We start from the raw sequence: 18,158 nt of genomic DNA, 5'->3' as shown, positions 1-18,158 counted from the left end.
AATGATTATTTTTTTTTTTTATAAGTTTATTGTTATTTTTGTGAAAACTTTTAGAAAATAAAAAAATTTTTATTAATATTACTATTGTTATTTTAGATTAATTGTATGAGAGTGTGGTGTGTGTGTGTGTGTCAAATATTTGATTAGAATAAAAAAATAAATAAAATTAACAAAATAAATTAATAATAAAAAATTTAAAAAACAAATTAAATTAAAAATATATTACTAAATAAAAAAAATATTAATTCTATTACTTGTAATAAAATTATTTGATTTAAAATGTTGTGTTCGTAAATGAGTTTTAAAATAAATTAGTGGGTGTTTTTTATTTTAATTTTAATATTAAAATAACTATTAATGGTAAATGTTTTTTTGTTTGATTAATAATAACAATTATATGTGTTTTTTATTTGATTAGTAGATATTTATTGATTTAATTTTATAATTATTGTGATATGTGAAAAAATGGGTATGATGGCACTAATAGATTAATATTAGCTGATTGTTATTATTAAAAAAAATAATTATGGTGAAAAAATAATTATGGTGAAAAAATAATATGGGCTTTATTTTATTATAAAAATTTTATTTTGTAATTATAAAATATAAATAATTAATGTTTATCGGGTTTTCTACAAAAAATATGTATAATTTATTTATACTATTATTATAAGAAAATAAAAAACAAAATAACAAATTTAAATATTTAAATTAAAAAAAAAAAAAAAAATTAAATATTTAAAATAAATATATATTTATGAATACTTTTTTTATTTTATATAATTAAACACAATACTAATAATAGGTATGGCAATCAAATACCAATACAAAATAAAAAAAAATAAAAAAAATAAAAGTTCTACTATAGTGAAAATAATGTGTGTGTATATCAACTTTAATTGATAGCAAGTATTATTTTTAATTAAACAAATAATAAAATAAGTTAAAAAAAATAGACAAGATTTCCAAATTATTATTTATTATTAAATTTTTCAACAAAATAATAAAATAAAAAAAAAATTAAATTAAAAAAAAAAAAAAAAAAATTATAATAATATAATATTCATTGGGCAAATTTAATAATAAAAACATATAACAATAATAATAACAATTAAATAAATAAATACAAACAGTTAGCCTATATTTGTATACGATTTAAAACAGTAAAAAAAAAAACTAACTACAATATATAACAACAACTAAAATACAAAACTCAAACTTTTTATTAAAATCTGTGCCCTTTTCATACAACAGTCCCCCATCTGTTTTTTTAAAAAAAATAAATAAAAAAATAAACTCACCCTTTTTTAACCCCACCCCAAACTTAATTTCAATTCCACTCTATATTCTATTTATATTGTTGTGTTTCTACCCCACATTGGAAAAAAAAATTGTATATTTATTTTTTTTAATATAATTATAATTTGTATATATCTTTTTTTTTTTTTTTAACCACATACCCAAAATAACAAGATAAGAAATTCTTTTTAAATGAAATAAATATATATATTGATACATCTTGTTCATATATCTACTAAAAGGTGTGTGGGGGGATAAAAATCTATGGTGTCTTAAATATTATATTTATTGGTGGATTATTGTTGCAGGTGTGTGCATGTGTACTTTTGTGTTCTATTAATAAATTCTTTCAATCACACATTATTCGCATGCCAAACAATTGGAAAATAATAGCAATAACTTTAATTTTTAAAAACTAAATAGTATTATTTGAATACAAAATAATTATTTTATAAAAAATGACAGTGACAATTAAACTAAAATAAAATAACAACAAAAATAGAAACATAATAAAAATGGTATAAATTTACCTTTCATATATCACCATAACAAACTATATATAAATACTTTTATCTTTGAATGTACATTCTCTATTAATAGAAGTATCCTCTTTTTTTTCCTTTGTTTAAACAATCACAATAATTAAAGTGCAATTTACAAATAATATCTATTTGTAAAAAAGTTGATTATTTTTTATTTCATAATAATAAAATGGTAAATAAAAAAACTATTTGTTTTTATTATTACAAGTTAAATATATAATTTGACTTTAAATGATCATCAAATAAAAATGAAAAATAAAAATAAATAAAAAAAAAATAAAAGTCATTAGAAATCTCGAAAAAGCGCAAAGATTTTTATTTACGACTTTTACCAGTTTTTTTTTTTTTTTTATTTTTTTAAAAAATATTAAAAAAAAATTTCTCATAACCGACCCTTGTGTTTAATTTATAATGACATTGTTTAAAAAAACTATTTTATAAAAACTTAATTGTAAAACATAATTATAACTATAAATAATCGTATTTTATTTTTATATAAAAATGAAATAATAGAATATAAATATCATATAATTTTTATATATTTTTATATTTAACTACACATTCTTCCAATAAATTCTAAGGAAAAAACACCCCCACTCTTATCCCCACACATACCACTCGCCTATAAAAATCATTCACCCACACTCACATATATATACCTGCACACACATATAATATATATATATAAATAAATTAAACAAATATAAATAAATATCAAAATTCAAAATAAATATCAAAATATTTAAACTTAATATGTACTCCACAATAAAAATAAAAAAAAAAATCACACACTTCACTCACCAATTCAATAATTAGTTTTTTAAAAATAAATTATTTATTAAATAATATTCATTAAATATAAATCATTAAATATACACATATATAAATAATAAAATATCATTATAATATATATAAATACAAACCCACTCACATTCTTTTTTTGGCTTTGGATTTTTTATTTTTTTTTATTTTTATTTGTTTTTTATTTATTTATTAATATCATTAAATAAAATAAAATATTTTATTATTTTATATATACAATTTATAATATTTCAAACTGATAATAATAATAATAAAATAATATACTATTAAATATCGATTTTTTTTTTTTTTTTTAATTAAAAAAAAAAATTAATATATTTTACATTAATATTACACACACTATTTTAAAAGATAATAAAATATAGAATTTAGTAAACCGATACTAAATAAAAAAAAAGATAAAATAAAATAAAAATAAAAACAAAAATAATAGATAATAATAATAAAATGAAATCAATATTTACAAATTTAAATAATATAAATACAACACATTTGGCGGGAGCATCATTGTCATTGTGGTTTGTTTTAAATATTAGTACATTGATATTAAATAAATATATTTATTCATCATTGTATTTTTATTATCCGATCACATTGACAGCAATTCATATGCTCTTATGTTGGGTTGGATCCGTTTTTGTATTAAAAGTTTATAAACTAATTCCATTAATTCAAATTTCATGGAGTTCTCAATTCTTTAATATTCTTATACTTTCGATTTTATTTTGCTCCAATATTGTGTTTGGTAATGTCAGTTTAAGATGGGTGCCAGTATCATTTATGCAAACCGTTAAAAGCTCAGTTCCATTGTTCACCGTCATTCTTCAAACATTGTTCTTTAGCAAGAGATTCTCAAGAGATACCTATCTTTCAATGATACCAATTGTCGGTGGTGTATGTTTAGCATCGGTATCCGAAGTAAACTTTAATCAAGCTGGTTTTATCGCTGCTCTCGCCTCATCTGTTCTCTCTGCCATATTTGCCATTGTCAGTGGTTTGATCCTCACCCAACAAATGAATGCCGTCAATCTCCTCTATTACATGTCGCCTATCTCTTTTTGCCTATTATTCCCAATTGCCGCATTCACCGAATTCGAATCGATCCAATCTGAATGGGCCCTCTATGGCGAAAGTAGACCAGTGGTAATTTTGGCTTTAAGCGGTGTCATTGCTTTCTTATTAAATACATTTACATTCTTGGTAATCAAGTTCACATCACCTTTAACCTATACAGTATCCGGTAACCTTAAAGTGGTCCTTAGTATTACCATCTCTATTTTAATCTTTAAAAATGAAACCAACTTTTTAAATATAGTTGGTTGTGCTATTGCTGTTATTGGTGTAATTTGGTACAGTCAAATTAGATACGAAGCTTCAAAACCAAAAGTTATTGAAGTTTCAAATTTATTAGATAGTAATGAAATTGATAAAGAAAAATTATTACCAAAATAAAGAAAAATAAATAAATTATAAAATTATATAAATAGATATTTTTTTGTTTTTTTTATTTTATTTGATGGACTCTATATGTGTAAAAATTTAAAAAAGATTTATAATTAAAAAAATAAAAATATTAAAATAAAAATATTAAAATAAAAATAATTTTTTAATTTAAAAAATTTATTTTTTTTAAATTTTTGGGTTTTTGAAAGGTGGTTTAAACCACGTGCAATATATTTTATTTGTTTTATAAATAAAATTTTTTAATAGATAGTTGTAAATAAAAATGAACAAAGATAGTGTAAATATTAGTACTGAAGAAGATGAATCACAATTTGATAATGGAAAAGTTGTAAAATTAATTGGTATGTATACAATTAATAATACAATATAATAATCAAATATATATACTAATTATAATTATTTTTATTACCATAGTTGTTGGTTGTGGTCAAAGAGGTCATGTTTATTCACAATATGCAATTGAAAGACCAAATAGATTAAAAATTGTTGGTGTTTGTGATCCAATTAAATATAGAAGAGAGAAAATGGCAAAAGAGTTTGGATTGGAACAAGATAAAATATTTTCAGATTGGAATGATATTATCAATTTGGAGAAATTCGCAGATGCTGTATTAATTGCAACACCAGATCAGTTACATAGGGATCCAGCCATTGCTTTTGCAAACAAGGGATATCATTTATTGGTAGAGAAGCCATTGGCAATTACAGAGGAAGATTGCAAATTAATTGTAGATGCTGCTAAAAAGAACAATGTAATGTTATCAGTATGCCATGTACTCCGTTACTCACCAATTAATTTAAAGATAAAAGAGTTAATCGACTCTGGTTTAATTGGTAAGGTGATGAATATCCAACATTTAGAACCAATTGGATACTACCATTTTGCACATAGTTATGTTAGAGGTAATTGGTCCAATATCGAGAAATCATCATTCTCACTGTTAACCAAATCATGTCACGATCTCGATTTAATTCATTTCTTCTTCTCAAGTCCAGCAACTGACGGTGGTAAATCCAAATATTCCTATAAGAAATGCAAAAAGATATCATCGTTTGGTGGCTTAACCTATTTCAATAAAGAAAACAAACCAAAAGAAGCTGGCGATGCTAAACGTTGTTTATCATGTCCAATTTCAAACAAGTGTCCCTACTCTGCTTCTAAAATCTATTTAGAATTTTATCCATGGAAGAAATTTGTATTGGTACCAGATAGAGAACCAACATTAGAAAACGTCAAACTTGCTCTTCAAAATGGCCCATATGGTGTTTGTGCTTATGAAAGTGATAATGACGTAGCAGATCAACAAATTGTTAATCTAGAGTTTGATGATGGTACAACATGTTCTTTTAGTATGGTTGCTTTTACAGAGGAAATGTGTATTAGAAAAACCAGAATCTTTGGTACCCATGGCCAGTTAGAATGCAACGGTTCAAATATTGTATATGATGATTTCCGTTTCGGTGATAAAGAAATCTTTACTCCAAAAGTTATTCAAAACACTAAAATGTCAAATCATGGTGCATCAGATTACTATCTAATGAGAAGTTTTGTTTATGCAGTTTCACAAAATGACCCAACTCAAATTCTTTCAGGTCCAGATGATACATTAACATCTCATCTTTTAGTATTTAAAGCTGAGGAATCAAGATTAAAAAATACAGTAATAAATTTTTAAATTGTTTAAATAAAAAAAAGAATTATATAATAAATGCATACATACTAAAATTTAAATATAATATAAAAATAATTTAATTAAAATTTATTTTTTTTGTTTTTATTCTTGTACTTTTGATTTCTTTTTATCCATGAAAACAATAATTAAAACTAATGCGGTGAGACCAGTCATAAGGGTTGAAAAACATTTAATAAAAAATAAAAATCTGTTGTTTACTCTAATTTCGATATCTTCCCAATGGATTGGTTCAATGTGAATATGGTTGGTGTCGGTGTGGTCACTAGAGTGTGAAAATACTAAAAAGCTGATTAAAGATTTATCGCTTTCATATTGTTGTTTGAATTTGATGGCTACATTGTAATCTACCTTTACAACGACAAAAGCATAGTGGGTTTGAAGGGTGGTAAATTGGTAGTAGGTGTCTTTGTTGATTTCGTTTGAAATAGATTTAAGGTCGTGAGAGGTCAATGGGGATCTTCTGTTGACGTCCCATACTGAAACTTGGTGGTTGCTTTCTTTATTGAAATTGTTTTCTTTTGAACCCAAAATAATACCCAAGTTTGGATACTCTCCTAAATTATCGCCAAGAATTGATATTAAAAATTGTTGTTCATTCTCTTCTAATGTCATAATGACTTTATGTACATATGGTTTATTGCAGATTTGTTTATCGATAACTTTAAAACCTTGATTGAATCCAACTAACTTTTCGCTATGGACTGTGTTTAAACATCCTTTATTATATTGATCCAATAAACATTTGATTTCTATATCATTGTAATCGATAACTCTACAATTTAATGGTTGATTAAGATCATTGCTTAATGTTATTGACTCGAATGTTGTATTGTCGCTATAATTGAACTTTCCTTCAAATTTTAAAAGTCTACCACTGTGAATAATATTATTAATAACTGAATTTGAATTTGAATTTAGTTTAATTTCATCTGATCTAATTAAATCTTTTTAATAAAAAATGAAAAATTATTAATAATTTAATTGATTGGGGGGTGTTATTGCTATTTTTTATTAAATTTATTGAACTTACTAACTAAAACTAAAACTAATAATACAACAAATAATTTCATATCTTTTTATCTTTCTTTCTAACTGCCTACCTTATAATATCTAACTCTTTTTCTATTTTTAAAATAAAAGGTTACGAAAAAGATATATATCAAAATAAAAAATAAAAAAAAAAAAATAAAAAGAAAAAAACAAAAAAAATTAAAAATAAATAAAAAATAAATATCCAAGTTTTTTTTTTAAAATTATTTTTTTTTTGCCACCGTTGTGTGACAATTTTTTGTGTTATCTTGATTTTTTTTTTTATTTTTTTTGGTCTCTTAATAAACCAATTACATCATAAAAAAAATAAAAAAATTACAAATAAAATAAAAATAAAATAAAAATAAAATAAAAATAAAATAAAAATGATAGGATTATTACAACAACAATATTTTTTTGTTGTTGTAATTTTTTTTGTATTAACAAATGGCATACTAGCAAATAATAGTAATGGTAATAGTAATATTGATAATAAGAATAGTTTCAACATCGTTCCTATGGATAGTTTAGGTAGTGATGAAAGCAATGTTGTTAATCAGTTTTATCCTGTTGAACCAGAGGCCACATGCATACCTTTAATTGTAGAAAATAACGTTTGTTCGAAATATTTAAATTATGATAAAATTTACACATCATACACGCAGCAGAGTCAGCTATCAGCAATTATAACAGCTACATCATTCTTTAATGAAATCACTCAGTATGGTAACGCTGAATGTAATCAAGAAATGGTTTTTAAAGCTATTTGTACATATGTAAGTATTATATTTAAATATATATTTATAATTTCAAAGGTATTCTAATGGTACTTTTTTAGTTATTTCCCCAATGTCTAACATATATAGAAGAGAAAAAATTCAAAGAATATAATTTAGCCATTAGAACATGTTATGATGAATGCTATCAATCAATTCAGTGGTGTTCTTATAGTTATAAATTCGACTGCAATCAAAATTTAAATGGATACAGTGTCCCACTTTTCCCACAAAATTCAACAGTATACAATTTTGAACCCAATGGATATCAGAATGTAGAACTCGAATGCACAAATCCATTCACCTCAACATCTTCATCCAATGATAATGGCAATGGCACATCATCGGACAATAAACCAACACCAATTCCAGAATTACCAAATCACTCTGGTTTTTTTAAATTTATAATTTCATTTGCAATTATTTTTCCAATTATTTTAATTATAGCATTAGTAGTATACAATTTCAATAGAGGGAAACTAACTAAAAAGAAACTAAAAAGCCTCAGCTATAATGATGACGAAGAAGATCACATAATATATCCCAATGGTAATAACAACTTCAATATCCCACCAGGAAACTCCATTGTCAATGAATACACACCATTAATGGATCATTAAATTATAATGTAATAATAATAATAACAACAAAAACAAAATGCAACAATAATAATAGGTAATGGTGGTTGGCGATATATTATGTAGTTTTGGTACTATGTGCATCATTTCACTCCCCCTCCTTTTTTTTATTAATTAATATATTATAAATTATAATATAAATGAATAAAAAAATAATAAAAATTAATTTGACACCAAAATTACAACAACATTGTTGTATATTAAAATTTGGTTTGTTTTAACTCTACAAATAATAACAACACATTTTTATTTAATCTTTAATTTTCTTTTTATGTAAATATTTACTTGCTTCTCTTTTAACCATATTTGAAACATCTTGATGGGATTGCATATAGTCAAATACCACATTATGATGAGTCTTTGAGAGAGATCTTAAAGCCCAGGCACAAGCTTTTTGTAAAAAGAATTCTTTTTCGTATATATTGGGTTCTATGAACGAAAACAATAGATCTATATCGACTTCTTTTTTATAGGTAAGTTGAAATATAATACATATTCTTTTTTTCCAAAAACAGTCACTATTGGCCCATTTATCAGTGGTATATTCTTTAATTTGATCTGGAAACAGTTTGAAATGACCTCCAACTAATTTTGAACCGATTATATCAATGGTATCCCAGAAAGGTTCGATCGATGCCATCTCTTCATAAACTTTAATTCTATTCTCATCACTAGTTTTCTTTATTTGGTGTGCTGCTAATTCAATTGCAACATATTTAAATTCTCTTTCTTTTTGTTTATATATTTCCATTATTTCTTGATCGTTGCTTGGTCTCCCATGATCTGCTATAAAAGATTTTAATAAATCTTTTCTTTGTGGTGATTGAATGCCCAGGAATGTAAATTGTGATCTCATATACTGCTCCATTCGGGTACCCAATTTTATATTTCTATTTGATTTAAAATGCTTGACCAAATTACCAACCTTTAAATATACATTAGTATATATTATTTATTTTTTCAAAAAAAATAAAACTTTAAATACTAACATATTTGCTTTGTTTTGTTATACTCATTTTTAAGATAAAAAATTTATATATTATAATGTATAGTTTTGCAGAAATATAAAGAATTCATTATAAAAAAATAAAAAAATAAAAAATTAAAATTATTTTAAAAAATTAAAATTTTTTTTAGATAAAAACCCCTCACTTTTCTAATAAATTAACAATTACTTGGTAGAATAAACCTACAAAATGCAAATGCAAAAATGATTATGATGTTGATCAAATGATTTTTAAAAAAAAAAAAGAATTATAAAAACTAAAAAAATATTTTTTTATTTTTTTATTGAAATTATATGTTGATTCTTTAATTATTTAAATTGTTTTCTTTTTTTTTCCTGCTTTTTCTTTTCCAGACATTACTACTACTTGTTTTTCCAATTCATCTTCATCTTTATGTTGGTGATTCATGTGCCTTTTCAAGTAACTGGCACTTGAGAATGTCTTGTGACACTCTTCACACTCTAATCTACCTGTTATTTCTTTCTCTTTTTCTTTTTCTTCCTTTTCTTTTAGTTTCTTTTCTTTAAGGAAAGGGTCGTGTTGATTTTTGATGTGTTTGGTTAAATTACCTTTGGTGGCAAACACATGATTGCATTGGACACATTTAAGTTCGTAATCATCAAACTCTTCTCTCTTCTTCTTTGCATTTTCTGTGAGATAGGATGGATCGTCATGAATCTTGGTGACGTGTCTAATTAAATTGTGTTCAAATGAAAAGTAAATAAGACATTCATTGCATTTGAATAATGGTTTAGTTTGATGACCATGAGTGATTTTACAGATGTCTATATCACAATCATAATGGATGGTTTCTTCGTGTCTTTTTACCTTGCAATAGTCTGATGATTGATATCTTTTGACTTTTCTCGAGTTACATTGGTGGTGTCTGCATTCGGTGATTGTCCTTCTATCTGAACTCTTTGGTGATCTTTTCTTTTTTTTTTTTTCTGATACTGCATCTTCTTCATCATCATTATCCTCTTCACTTTCTTCTTTTTCTTCTTCCTCTTCTTCCTCTTCTTCATTTTTTTTCTTATTACTTTTTCTAGTTTTTTTTGATTTACTTTTCTTTTCTTTTTTCTTTTTTTCTTGGTCATCTGATAACTCCTCTTCCTCTTCTTGTTCTTCTTGTTCTTCTTCAACTTCTTCCTCTTCTTCTTTTTTATTTTTTGATGATTTTGATGATTTTGATGACTTTGATGATTTTGGTGATTTTTTTGGTTTTCTTAATACAGGTTCTTCTTCTTCCTCTTCCTCTTCCTCTTTGGCACTTTCATACTCACTATCACCCTCACTTTCGCTGCTGTCACTTTCACTGCTGTCACTCTTTGGTTCTTCTTTTGTGATTTTTCTTTTTGGTTTTTCCTCTTCCTCTTCCTCTGGGTCTTTTTTGATTTTCTTTGTTGGTACCTTTGTTTTTTTTGGTGCTGCTTTTATTGATTTACTGTTGGATTTTATCTTTAAACTAGTTTCTTCCTCTTCTTTATCATCATTTTCATCACTGTCACTACTATTTTTACTTTCTTCTCTAGATCTTTTTTTTGATTCCTTCTCTTTGGTAGCGGTTGAACCCCTTGTTGTTATTTTTGTATCTTTAGTAGTAGTTTTGGTTGGTGATGACTTGGCAACAACTGAGTCTGGTCTGGAGGCTCTTGTTTTTTTGGTTTTTTGAATAGATTTATTATTTTTTGCCATTATTTTATAGAGGTAAAATAATTTAAAAAAAAAATTGTGTGTGTAATAGTTTTTATAATCACCCAAAAAATAAAAAAAAATGAAAAAATGAAAATTTTTTTTTTTTTTTTTTTTTTTTTTGTTTAAAAAACCGAATTCTGTTAATTTAATTTTAATTTTATTTTATTTTTTTTCCGCGATAAAAAAAATAATTTAGTTTTATTAAAACTAAAAATAATTTAATTTTTTTTTTTTTTTTTTTTTTTTATTAATTTGTTGAAATTGATGGATTTGGTTTTTGTGGGGTATGAATTTGTAAGAGATCAGAATTATCTACATCTGCAGTCTCGCTTGGGTTTTCCTTTTCATTGGAGTATTCCATAAAGTCTCCTATATATTTATAAATAAAATCGATTTTTTTGCTATCTTTGATGTGTTCTCTTATACATAAAAGAAAAACTTTCATAGATTTATAAATTAAATTGATCTCTTTTTGATTTTGATTTTGATTTTGGTGAAGTAATAGTATTTCATTAAAAATATGGGCAAAAAAGTATGCAAGACCAAAGGCAAACAGAAGTGAAATTATTATAAGAAATATATTGAGATAGTTCATTTTTAATTTAGTATAAAAAATGAGAATTTAGTAATTTTAAAATTAATTAAAAAAAAATATTTAAATTTTAAATATTTAAAAAAACAAAAAAACAAAAAAAAAAAAAAAAAAAAAAAAAAAAAAATTAAAAAAAATATAATTATTCTTTAAATGTATGTGTATAGGGAAAATTAAGTGGGTTAGCAACTTAAAAATATTTTTAAGTGAGATATAAAAACAAATAAATTTAATTTAAATTTAAATCTAATTATTTTATTTATTTTTTTTTAAATTAATTTTTAAATTAATTTAATTTAAATCCATTTTTTCCAATTTTTTTCCAATATTTTTCATTAGAAATAAAAATTAGAAAACAAAATACTTTATTTCTTTTGAGGGCCTAGGGCAGTTTGTTTCATCGCTATTATAAATTTTGATTTCAAAAGAAGCATCAGTTCGAATCTGGTTATAGAGTTTTCTATATGGGGGAGTGGTTAACCCGTCAAACAAAAAAAAAAAAAAGTACACAAACTCCGATATCCCTTTTTTAATTTTATTCATATTTTTTAATTAAAAAAATTTACTGATTAATTTAAAGCATTGCTTTTAATTATCTTCACTTTTAAAAAAAAAAAAAAAAAAAAAAAAAAAAAAATCAATTCATTTTTTTTTTTTTTGGTTTGATCCAAATTCATCACCAATACTTATTGCCAACACAACTCTACGATACTTTGTCTATCATTGAGATAACAATGGTATCGTCATAAAACTATCCAAAATCATCCTCTCAACAGGTGCAATTAAAACGAAAGCCATAGATAATAACAGTTTTTATATTACATTTTATTTAGTTTTGTAAATAATAAAAATAAATTTTTTTTTTATACAATATTTTTTTTTTAATTAATTATTTAATTTAAAAAAAAAATAAAAATATTTTTATTTAAAAATTTTCATTTTTTTTTTTTTTTTTATTTAAAAAAACATAATATAATGTGTTCAAAACAAACCAATAGCAACTACACTTTTCATTGTAATAATGAAGTGGATAAATACATTCAAAATTTTAAACCGATCATAAAGTATATCTATAGCATCACCATATATCACACCATCCAATATAATACTAATTTTCATTTTTTCAAACTTACCCAACCAAAGCGAAGATGAACTGTCAAACCTTACAACAGTGGATGGAGGTGAATTAAAATATGATAAAGAAGCATTACAACTTTTAAATTTTATTCTAACGAAATTTGCAAGAATTGTAGCAATGGATTCAATTGAAAATAAATATTTTGAAAAATCAAGACACAAGTATACATATAGAGTTGGTAACACAATTATAATATAATAATAGTATACCTTATAATCTAACTATTCATATATATTATTTAGAATAAATCAGTTAGTGTTAAACATATTGTAGAATCTTTTTATCTCTTACCTGAATTCGAAAATCTTTCAAAATTAATGGATATTAACAAAGTAGCACCGCTATTAGACCAAAACATCAAAGATACAATTACAAAAAAGGTTAGAGTTAAAAAAGAAATGGGATCAAGTAGGTCGGTTCAACTTAATAAACACTTTGAAATTGAAGATGACCCTAACGAAAATAATATACACCCATTACTCTATAATCAAGTCGATAACTTTAATAATTTTTTAAAAAAAACAAAATATAGTCATAATGAAAACGATAATGAAACCAATAAATAATAATCACCACTACCTATATTTCAACAAAACACCTGTAAATAAAATATATTGTAACCAACCTAAACTAAAATAAAACATACTATATTACTATTATAATATACTATATATACTATTATAAAATATACATTAAATATTTTATTTATATTTCGTTTTTATTTATTCTTTATATTTATTTTAAAATTCTATCAACTGGTGCCTTCTTTATATTTTCATTTTCTTTTTCCTTTTCCAATTTTGCACGTTTTGATTCGGCAATAATCTCTCTAATTTGATCATCTGATAAATTTTCGATTTCTTCTATACCTTTGTTTAGTTTATCTATTGTATAATTATCATAAATCTATTAATATTTTCACTAAAAATAATAATAATAATAATATATATGACTAATTACCTAATCTTTGATAATTTAAATATGCTATATAATAAATAACACAAACGATGGAGCACCCAACAAAAAGTAAAATGTACATGGAAACTAATTCTTTCCCAGATTTTCTTACAACTTGATTGGTTAATGGTGGTGGGATTTTTGATGTACTATAGTATTTATTTATATTTATATTTGATGCATTATTGAATGATAGTAATCTTGAATCTGAATTTAAATTTTTAAAAAGACTATTTGATTGAGTTGATTTGCTAATTGAATTTGGTATTATACATTTATTATTAATATTATTATAATTATTAGTGTTTTTAATATTTATGTTTATTTTACTATTGTTTATAAAAGAGTTGGTGAGTATATTTCCTCTTTTTGTTAAATTATTTAATAAATTGATCTTTATCATTTTTTTCGAATTGTTATATTTAAAAATGAAAAATGCCAATATAATCACAAAAATAAATAAAAAAAATAAAAAAAAAATAAAATTAAAAATTTTTAAAATAAAAAAAAAAAATAAAAAAAAAAAAAAGTAATAACGAATTAAAAAAGATTTCCGAAATTATATAGTTCCTTTATTTTTTTATTTATTTATTAGTTATTATTTAAATTTTATAATTATAGTTTATTTATTATTAAATTTAATTTAATTTAATTTAATATTGTTCTGAAAATGACACCTTCCAAACCATATTTTTTTTTTTTATTTTTCCTCCTGGGCTTCTATTTGTCGCTTGAAAAAAAAGGAAAAAGATATTTATTAAGAAAAAAAAAAAAAAATTATTTCGTTAATTTTATTTTTTTTAAAAATTTTATTTTTTTTTAAAATTTTTTTAAATGCTTGCATAGTAATACTAAAGTTATACATATAATCAATTAAAAAAAAAAATCAAATATATTTTTAATTTTGATTTGTTTATTGAAAAAAAACATTATTTATTTGGTTTTTTTTATTTAATTTTTATTTTATTATTTTTATTATAAAAAGTTTCAAATAATTCGACATTTATCAAACCCACCCCACCCCTCCAATTATTTCGGAATAGTAATAAACTAAATAATAAATAAATAAATAAATAACAATATAAAATAAATTATAATAAAATGGGTCTTTTATCAAACTTAGATTGGGATTCTTTATTCTCATACCAAACAATCAAGATTGTTAGAATCAGAGATAGAAGATTGGGAATACTTCATTTATCATTCTTAGTAGCAATTATTTTATATATTTTAATCTTTACCATTCTATTACAGAAGAAATATTTGGCAATAGAATCCCCAATTGGTTCAATCCGTACATCGTTAATGGCTGTATGTAAACTAATTAATATTAATAATAAAAAAGAAATATTAATATTTTATTTTAAATTATTTCTAGCCTCAAAATAGAGCAGGTAATTTATCATATTGTTCACAAACACAACCTTCATTTAATGGATATGAAAACAAACCATGTAGATGGTGGGATGAGTATTTAGTGCTATATCCCCCATCAGAGGAAAGTGCAATGTTCATTTCAACTAGAGTCACACAAGAAAACCAAACAACTGTAAACAATTGCGATTTATCAACACCATCATGCGTTTATACTACCAATTCATCAATTGAATTTTATGTCGCAAATGTAGAAGATTTTACAATTCTTTTAGATCACACATTATCAGCACCAACTTTGGGTATTCAATATAACGCTTTTCAATTGAATGGCGAACTTTTAGGACCAGATGGCAACCCAATTACATTGCCAGCACCCAATGTAGTCGGCATTAAAAACCAACCTGATATTTTAACACTTCAAGGTATTTTAACAGCAGCAGGTATTGGATCATTGGATCAACAGGCTTTGGCAAATACCTCACGTTCTATTCGTGATGATGGAATACTCTTATTATGTTTTATTACCTATAGTAACATGTACACATATAGCACAGCAAACTACCATTACACCTATCAATTTAAATTGGTTCAAGATACAAAATTCAAAGTTGAGGAGCCAGTTTTCCTCGATAATGTAATCCACAGAATTATTTTAGATCGTCATGGTGTTCGTATTATATTTATTCAAACTGGTCAATTGGGTCAATTCGATTTCCAAACCACTCTTTTAACCTTTGTTTCTGGTATTGGTCTAGTTACTGTCGCTACCTTTGTTGTAGATTTTATAGCCGTTCGTTTACTCCCTCAAAAAGAAAGATACACCGAGTTAAAATATCAAGACTCTCAAGTAAATATCATTGATGAGGATCAACAGCCCACAAACAATGACTCTGATGATGACGATGATGACAATATAAAAAAGTCGCTGATAGACAACGATCATTATCAAAGGAGGCCAACCAACCAAAATCAATAATTAATTTAAAATGATCATCAATAATCTCTTTTTGTAATTTTCAATTCACTTTTTTTTTCCCCCCTCTTTTTTTTTAAAATTTAAAATTAAAATATCATAGTACTTTTATTATAAATAATAATTATAAATCTATGATATCTCATTCAATTATAATAATATTTTATTATTACTAATAAAGTATTTAAATTAACCAAATATATAAAAAAATAATAAACTCATATGCATTTATTTATTTTACTATTTTTTTTTTTTTTTTTCCAATCAACAATTCAAAAAATAATTCTATTATAATTGATTATCAATTATCTATTTTAAAATAAAAATTATTTTTTTTTTTAATTTTTTTTTTAAAAAAAAGTCTGAAAAACGGAGAAAAACAATCAAAAATGTCAATTTATTCATTGATTTGGAATTAATTTTGACAATTGAAAAAAAAATAAAAAATAAAAAAAAATTATTTAAAAATTAAAAAAATGTTTTTTTTTTAAATTTAAACTCTTTTTTTTTTTTTTTTTTTTTTCATTTTTAAAAACATATTACACACACACATACACACAAATAGTAATAATAGAAATAATTATAATAATATTTATTAATAAATTCATACATTTTTAAAATTTTAAAATTTAAAATTTAAATTTTTATCTATTAATAAATTAATTTATATATATAAAAAAAAAAAATTTTATCTATTTTAAAACAAACACAAGATATATGATATTAAAACTATAAAATATTATAGCACAAATAAAGTAAATGGGTAAAGAAAATGTTTTATTAGGACAAGACCAAGAGGATGAAAACCAGGCCAATCAAGAAACTCCCAGGGTATTATTGACACCAGAACAACAAGCGGTTTTACAACAACATCTAACACCACAAGAACAACAACAACAACAACAGCAACAACCACAACTTGATAAAATTGAGTTGAATAATAATAATAATAATAATAACATGAATAATAATAATAATACAATTACAGATGATAATGATAATGATGAAGATTATGATATAGGCAAAAAGAAAAAGAAAAAAGATAAAAAAAAAGATAAAAAAGAAAAGAAAAAGAACAAAAATCAAGATGACAATTCAGGGGATAATATTGATAGTGAGGACCAAGAAAATGAAAGAGTTATTATTAAAAGTCCAATTTTACAAAAATTAAAGAAAAAGAAAGGTGAAGGTTATGAAGATGAACCATATTCAACAGAGATGACACATTTTGATAGCGGTGCAAATTTGGATAGCCTCGATAGCCCACCTGTTGTTGGTACTCCTCAAATTGAATTGGATCCTGAAGTGTTTTATGATGGCGGTGAAAAAAAGAAAAAAGGCAAAAAGGGTAAAAAAAATAAAGATAAATTCCTCACACCAGAAGAAAGAAGAATCAAAGAGGAATCAAAAGACGCAAAATCATTCTTTTCAAACGAAAGAACATTTTTATCTTGGATTGGTAAGCCTCATCAACATCAATTTATTATTATTTAGCATTAAAATTAATATTAAAATTTTTTATTTTTCAGGTTTAACATTTTCATTAGGTGCAATCGGTACATCAATTATCACTTGGTTTGGTAGTGAGGGTGTATCTTTAGCAACAGGTTTATTCTTATGGGGTGTTTCAATTATTTTTATGGCCTATTCAACTATACAGTTCAGAAGAAGAGGACATGCTATCAGAACTAAAACTCAGGGTCCATTTGATGATCAAAAAGGTCCATTATCTTTGGTAGCAATGGTAGTTGTGGGTGTATCAATTTATTTAGTATTCTTTGTCGTAATTAGACCAACAGTTAATATTGGTGGTGACATCAACCAAAACAATTCAACTACAAAAAATTAATAATAATAATAAACTATATTTTAAATTAAATTAATTTAAACAATACTCCAAAAAAAAATAATTTATAAAATTAAATCTTTATAAAATTATTAAACAACTAAAAATAATAAAAATAATATCATCACAATTTAAAAAAAAAAAAAAAAAAAAAAAAAAAAGAAATTTTAAAGAATGAAAGTTTTCATTTATTTTGGGAAGTTTTTTATATCAAATCCGATATAAACAAATAAAATTTAATAAATAAAAAAAGATATATAATACATTAATCTACAATTTTCATTTGTTAATTTCTCAAGAAAGTTAAAA

The 18,158-nt window shown here is 23.5% G+C and overlaps 11 protein-coding genes across 11 annotated transcripts; 6 read left to right on the top strand and 5 right to left on the bottom strand.

Annotated features, from left to right (window-relative positions):
• The first annotated feature begins 2,906 nt into the window (after nt 1–2,906).
• On the top strand, nt 2,907–4,150 carry DICPUDRAFT_92094 (uncharacterized protein). Its single transcript, XM_003288386.1, has one exon. The coding sequence runs from the start codon at nt 3,111–3,113 to the stop codon at nt 4,113–4,115; it is 1,005 nt and encodes a 334-aa protein (XP_003288434.1). The 5' UTR covers nt 2,907–3,110; the 3' UTR covers nt 4,116–4,150.
• A 165-nt stretch (nt 4,151–4,315) lies between these two features.
• On the top strand, nt 4,316–5,865 carry DICPUDRAFT_55402 (uncharacterized protein). The gene is made up of 2 exons (XM_003288385.1): nt 4,316–4,468; nt 4,542–5,865. The coding sequence occupies exons 1-2, from the start codon at nt 4,390–4,392 to the stop codon at nt 5,801–5,803; spliced, it is 1,341 nt and encodes a 446-aa protein (XP_003288433.1). The 5' UTR covers nt 4,316–4,389; the 3' UTR covers nt 5,804–5,865.
• Nucleotides 5,866–5,902: 37 nt separating this feature from the next.
• DICPUDRAFT_79223 (uncharacterized protein) lies at nt 5,903–6,891 on the bottom strand (the record flags this gene model as incomplete). Its single annotated transcript, XM_003288365.1, has 2 exons — nt 5,903–6,765; nt 6,852–6,891. 2 exons carry the CDS (start codon nt 6,889–6,891, stop codon nt 5,903–5,905), a joined length of 903 nt encoding a protein of 300 aa, XP_003288413.1.
• A 345-nt stretch (nt 6,892–7,236) lies between these two features.
• On the top strand, nt 7,237–8,246 carry DICPUDRAFT_152647 (uncharacterized protein; the record flags this gene model as incomplete). The annotated part of the gene is made up of 3 exons (XM_003288384.1): nt 7,237–7,626; nt 7,689–8,016; nt 8,074–8,246. The coding sequence occupies 3 exons, from the start codon at nt 7,237–7,239 to the stop codon at nt 8,244–8,246; spliced, it is 891 nt and encodes a 296-aa protein (XP_003288432.1).
• Nucleotides 8,247–8,514: 268 nt separating this feature from the next.
• DICPUDRAFT_88035 (uncharacterized protein) lies at nt 8,515–9,280 on the bottom strand (the record flags this gene model as incomplete). Its single annotated transcript, XM_003288364.1, has 2 exons — nt 8,515–9,189; nt 9,254–9,280. The coding sequence occupies 2 exons, from the start codon at nt 9,278–9,280 to the stop codon at nt 8,515–8,517; spliced, it is 702 nt and encodes a 233-aa protein (XP_003288412.1).
• Nucleotides 9,281–9,583: 303 nt separating this feature from the next.
• DICPUDRAFT_79220 (uncharacterized protein) lies at nt 9,584–10,966 on the bottom strand (the record flags this gene model as incomplete). Its single annotated transcript, XM_003288363.1, has 1 exon — nt 9,584–10,966. One exon carries the CDS (start codon nt 10,964–10,966, stop codon nt 9,584–9,586), a length of 1,383 nt encoding a protein of 460 aa, XP_003288411.1.
• A 247-nt stretch (nt 10,967–11,213) lies between these two features.
• Nucleotides 11,214–11,561, bottom strand: DICPUDRAFT_79219 (uncharacterized protein; the record flags this gene model as incomplete). The annotated part of the gene is made up of 1 exon (XM_003288362.1): nt 11,214–11,561. The coding sequence occupies one exon, from the start codon at nt 11,559–11,561 to the stop codon at nt 11,214–11,216; it is 348 nt and encodes a 115-aa protein (XP_003288410.1).
• Nucleotides 11,562–12,526: 965 nt separating this feature from the next.
• Nucleotides 12,527–13,383, top strand: DICPUDRAFT_92092 (uncharacterized protein). The gene is made up of 3 exons (XM_003288383.1): nt 12,527–12,622; nt 12,702–12,870; nt 12,939–13,383. The coding sequence occupies exons 1-3, from the start codon at nt 12,534–12,536 to the stop codon at nt 13,260–13,262; spliced, it is 582 nt and encodes a 193-aa protein (XP_003288431.1). The 5' UTR covers nt 12,527–12,533; the 3' UTR covers nt 13,263–13,383.
• Nucleotides 13,384–13,431: 48 nt separating this feature from the next.
• Nucleotides 13,432–14,056, bottom strand: DICPUDRAFT_79217 (uncharacterized protein; the record flags this gene model as incomplete). The annotated part of the gene is made up of 2 exons (XM_003288361.1): nt 13,432–13,580; nt 13,657–14,056. The coding sequence occupies 2 exons, from the start codon at nt 14,054–14,056 to the stop codon at nt 13,432–13,434; spliced, it is 549 nt and encodes a 182-aa protein (XP_003288409.1).
• A 698-nt stretch (nt 14,057–14,754) lies between these two features.
• On the top strand, nt 14,755–16,006 carry DICPUDRAFT_152641 (uncharacterized protein; the record flags this gene model as incomplete). The annotated part of the gene is made up of 2 exons (XM_003288382.1): nt 14,755–14,964; nt 15,032–16,006. The coding sequence occupies 2 exons, from the start codon at nt 14,755–14,757 to the stop codon at nt 16,004–16,006; spliced, it is 1,185 nt and encodes a 394-aa protein (XP_003288430.1).
• A 756-nt stretch (nt 16,007–16,762) lies between these two features.
• On the top strand, nt 16,763–17,852 carry DICPUDRAFT_152640 (uncharacterized protein; the record flags this gene model as incomplete). Its single annotated transcript, XM_003288381.1, has 2 exons — nt 16,763–17,462; nt 17,533–17,852. The coding sequence occupies 2 exons, from the start codon at nt 16,763–16,765 to the stop codon at nt 17,850–17,852; spliced, it is 1,020 nt and encodes a 339-aa protein (XP_003288429.1).
• Between the last annotated feature and the right edge of the window lie 306 nt (nt 17,853–18,158).

Source organism: Dictyostelium purpureum, assembly GCF_000190715.1.
Source record: "Dictyostelium purpureum unplaced genomic scaffold DICPUscaffold_133, whole genome shotgun sequence".
Taxonomy (NCBI): Eukaryota; Evosea; class Eumycetozoa; order Dictyosteliales; family Dictyosteliaceae; genus Dictyostelium; species Dictyostelium purpureum.
The sequence above is the reverse complement of the archived record's forward strand: the minus strand, read 5'-3'. Positions and strand labels throughout refer to the sequence as shown.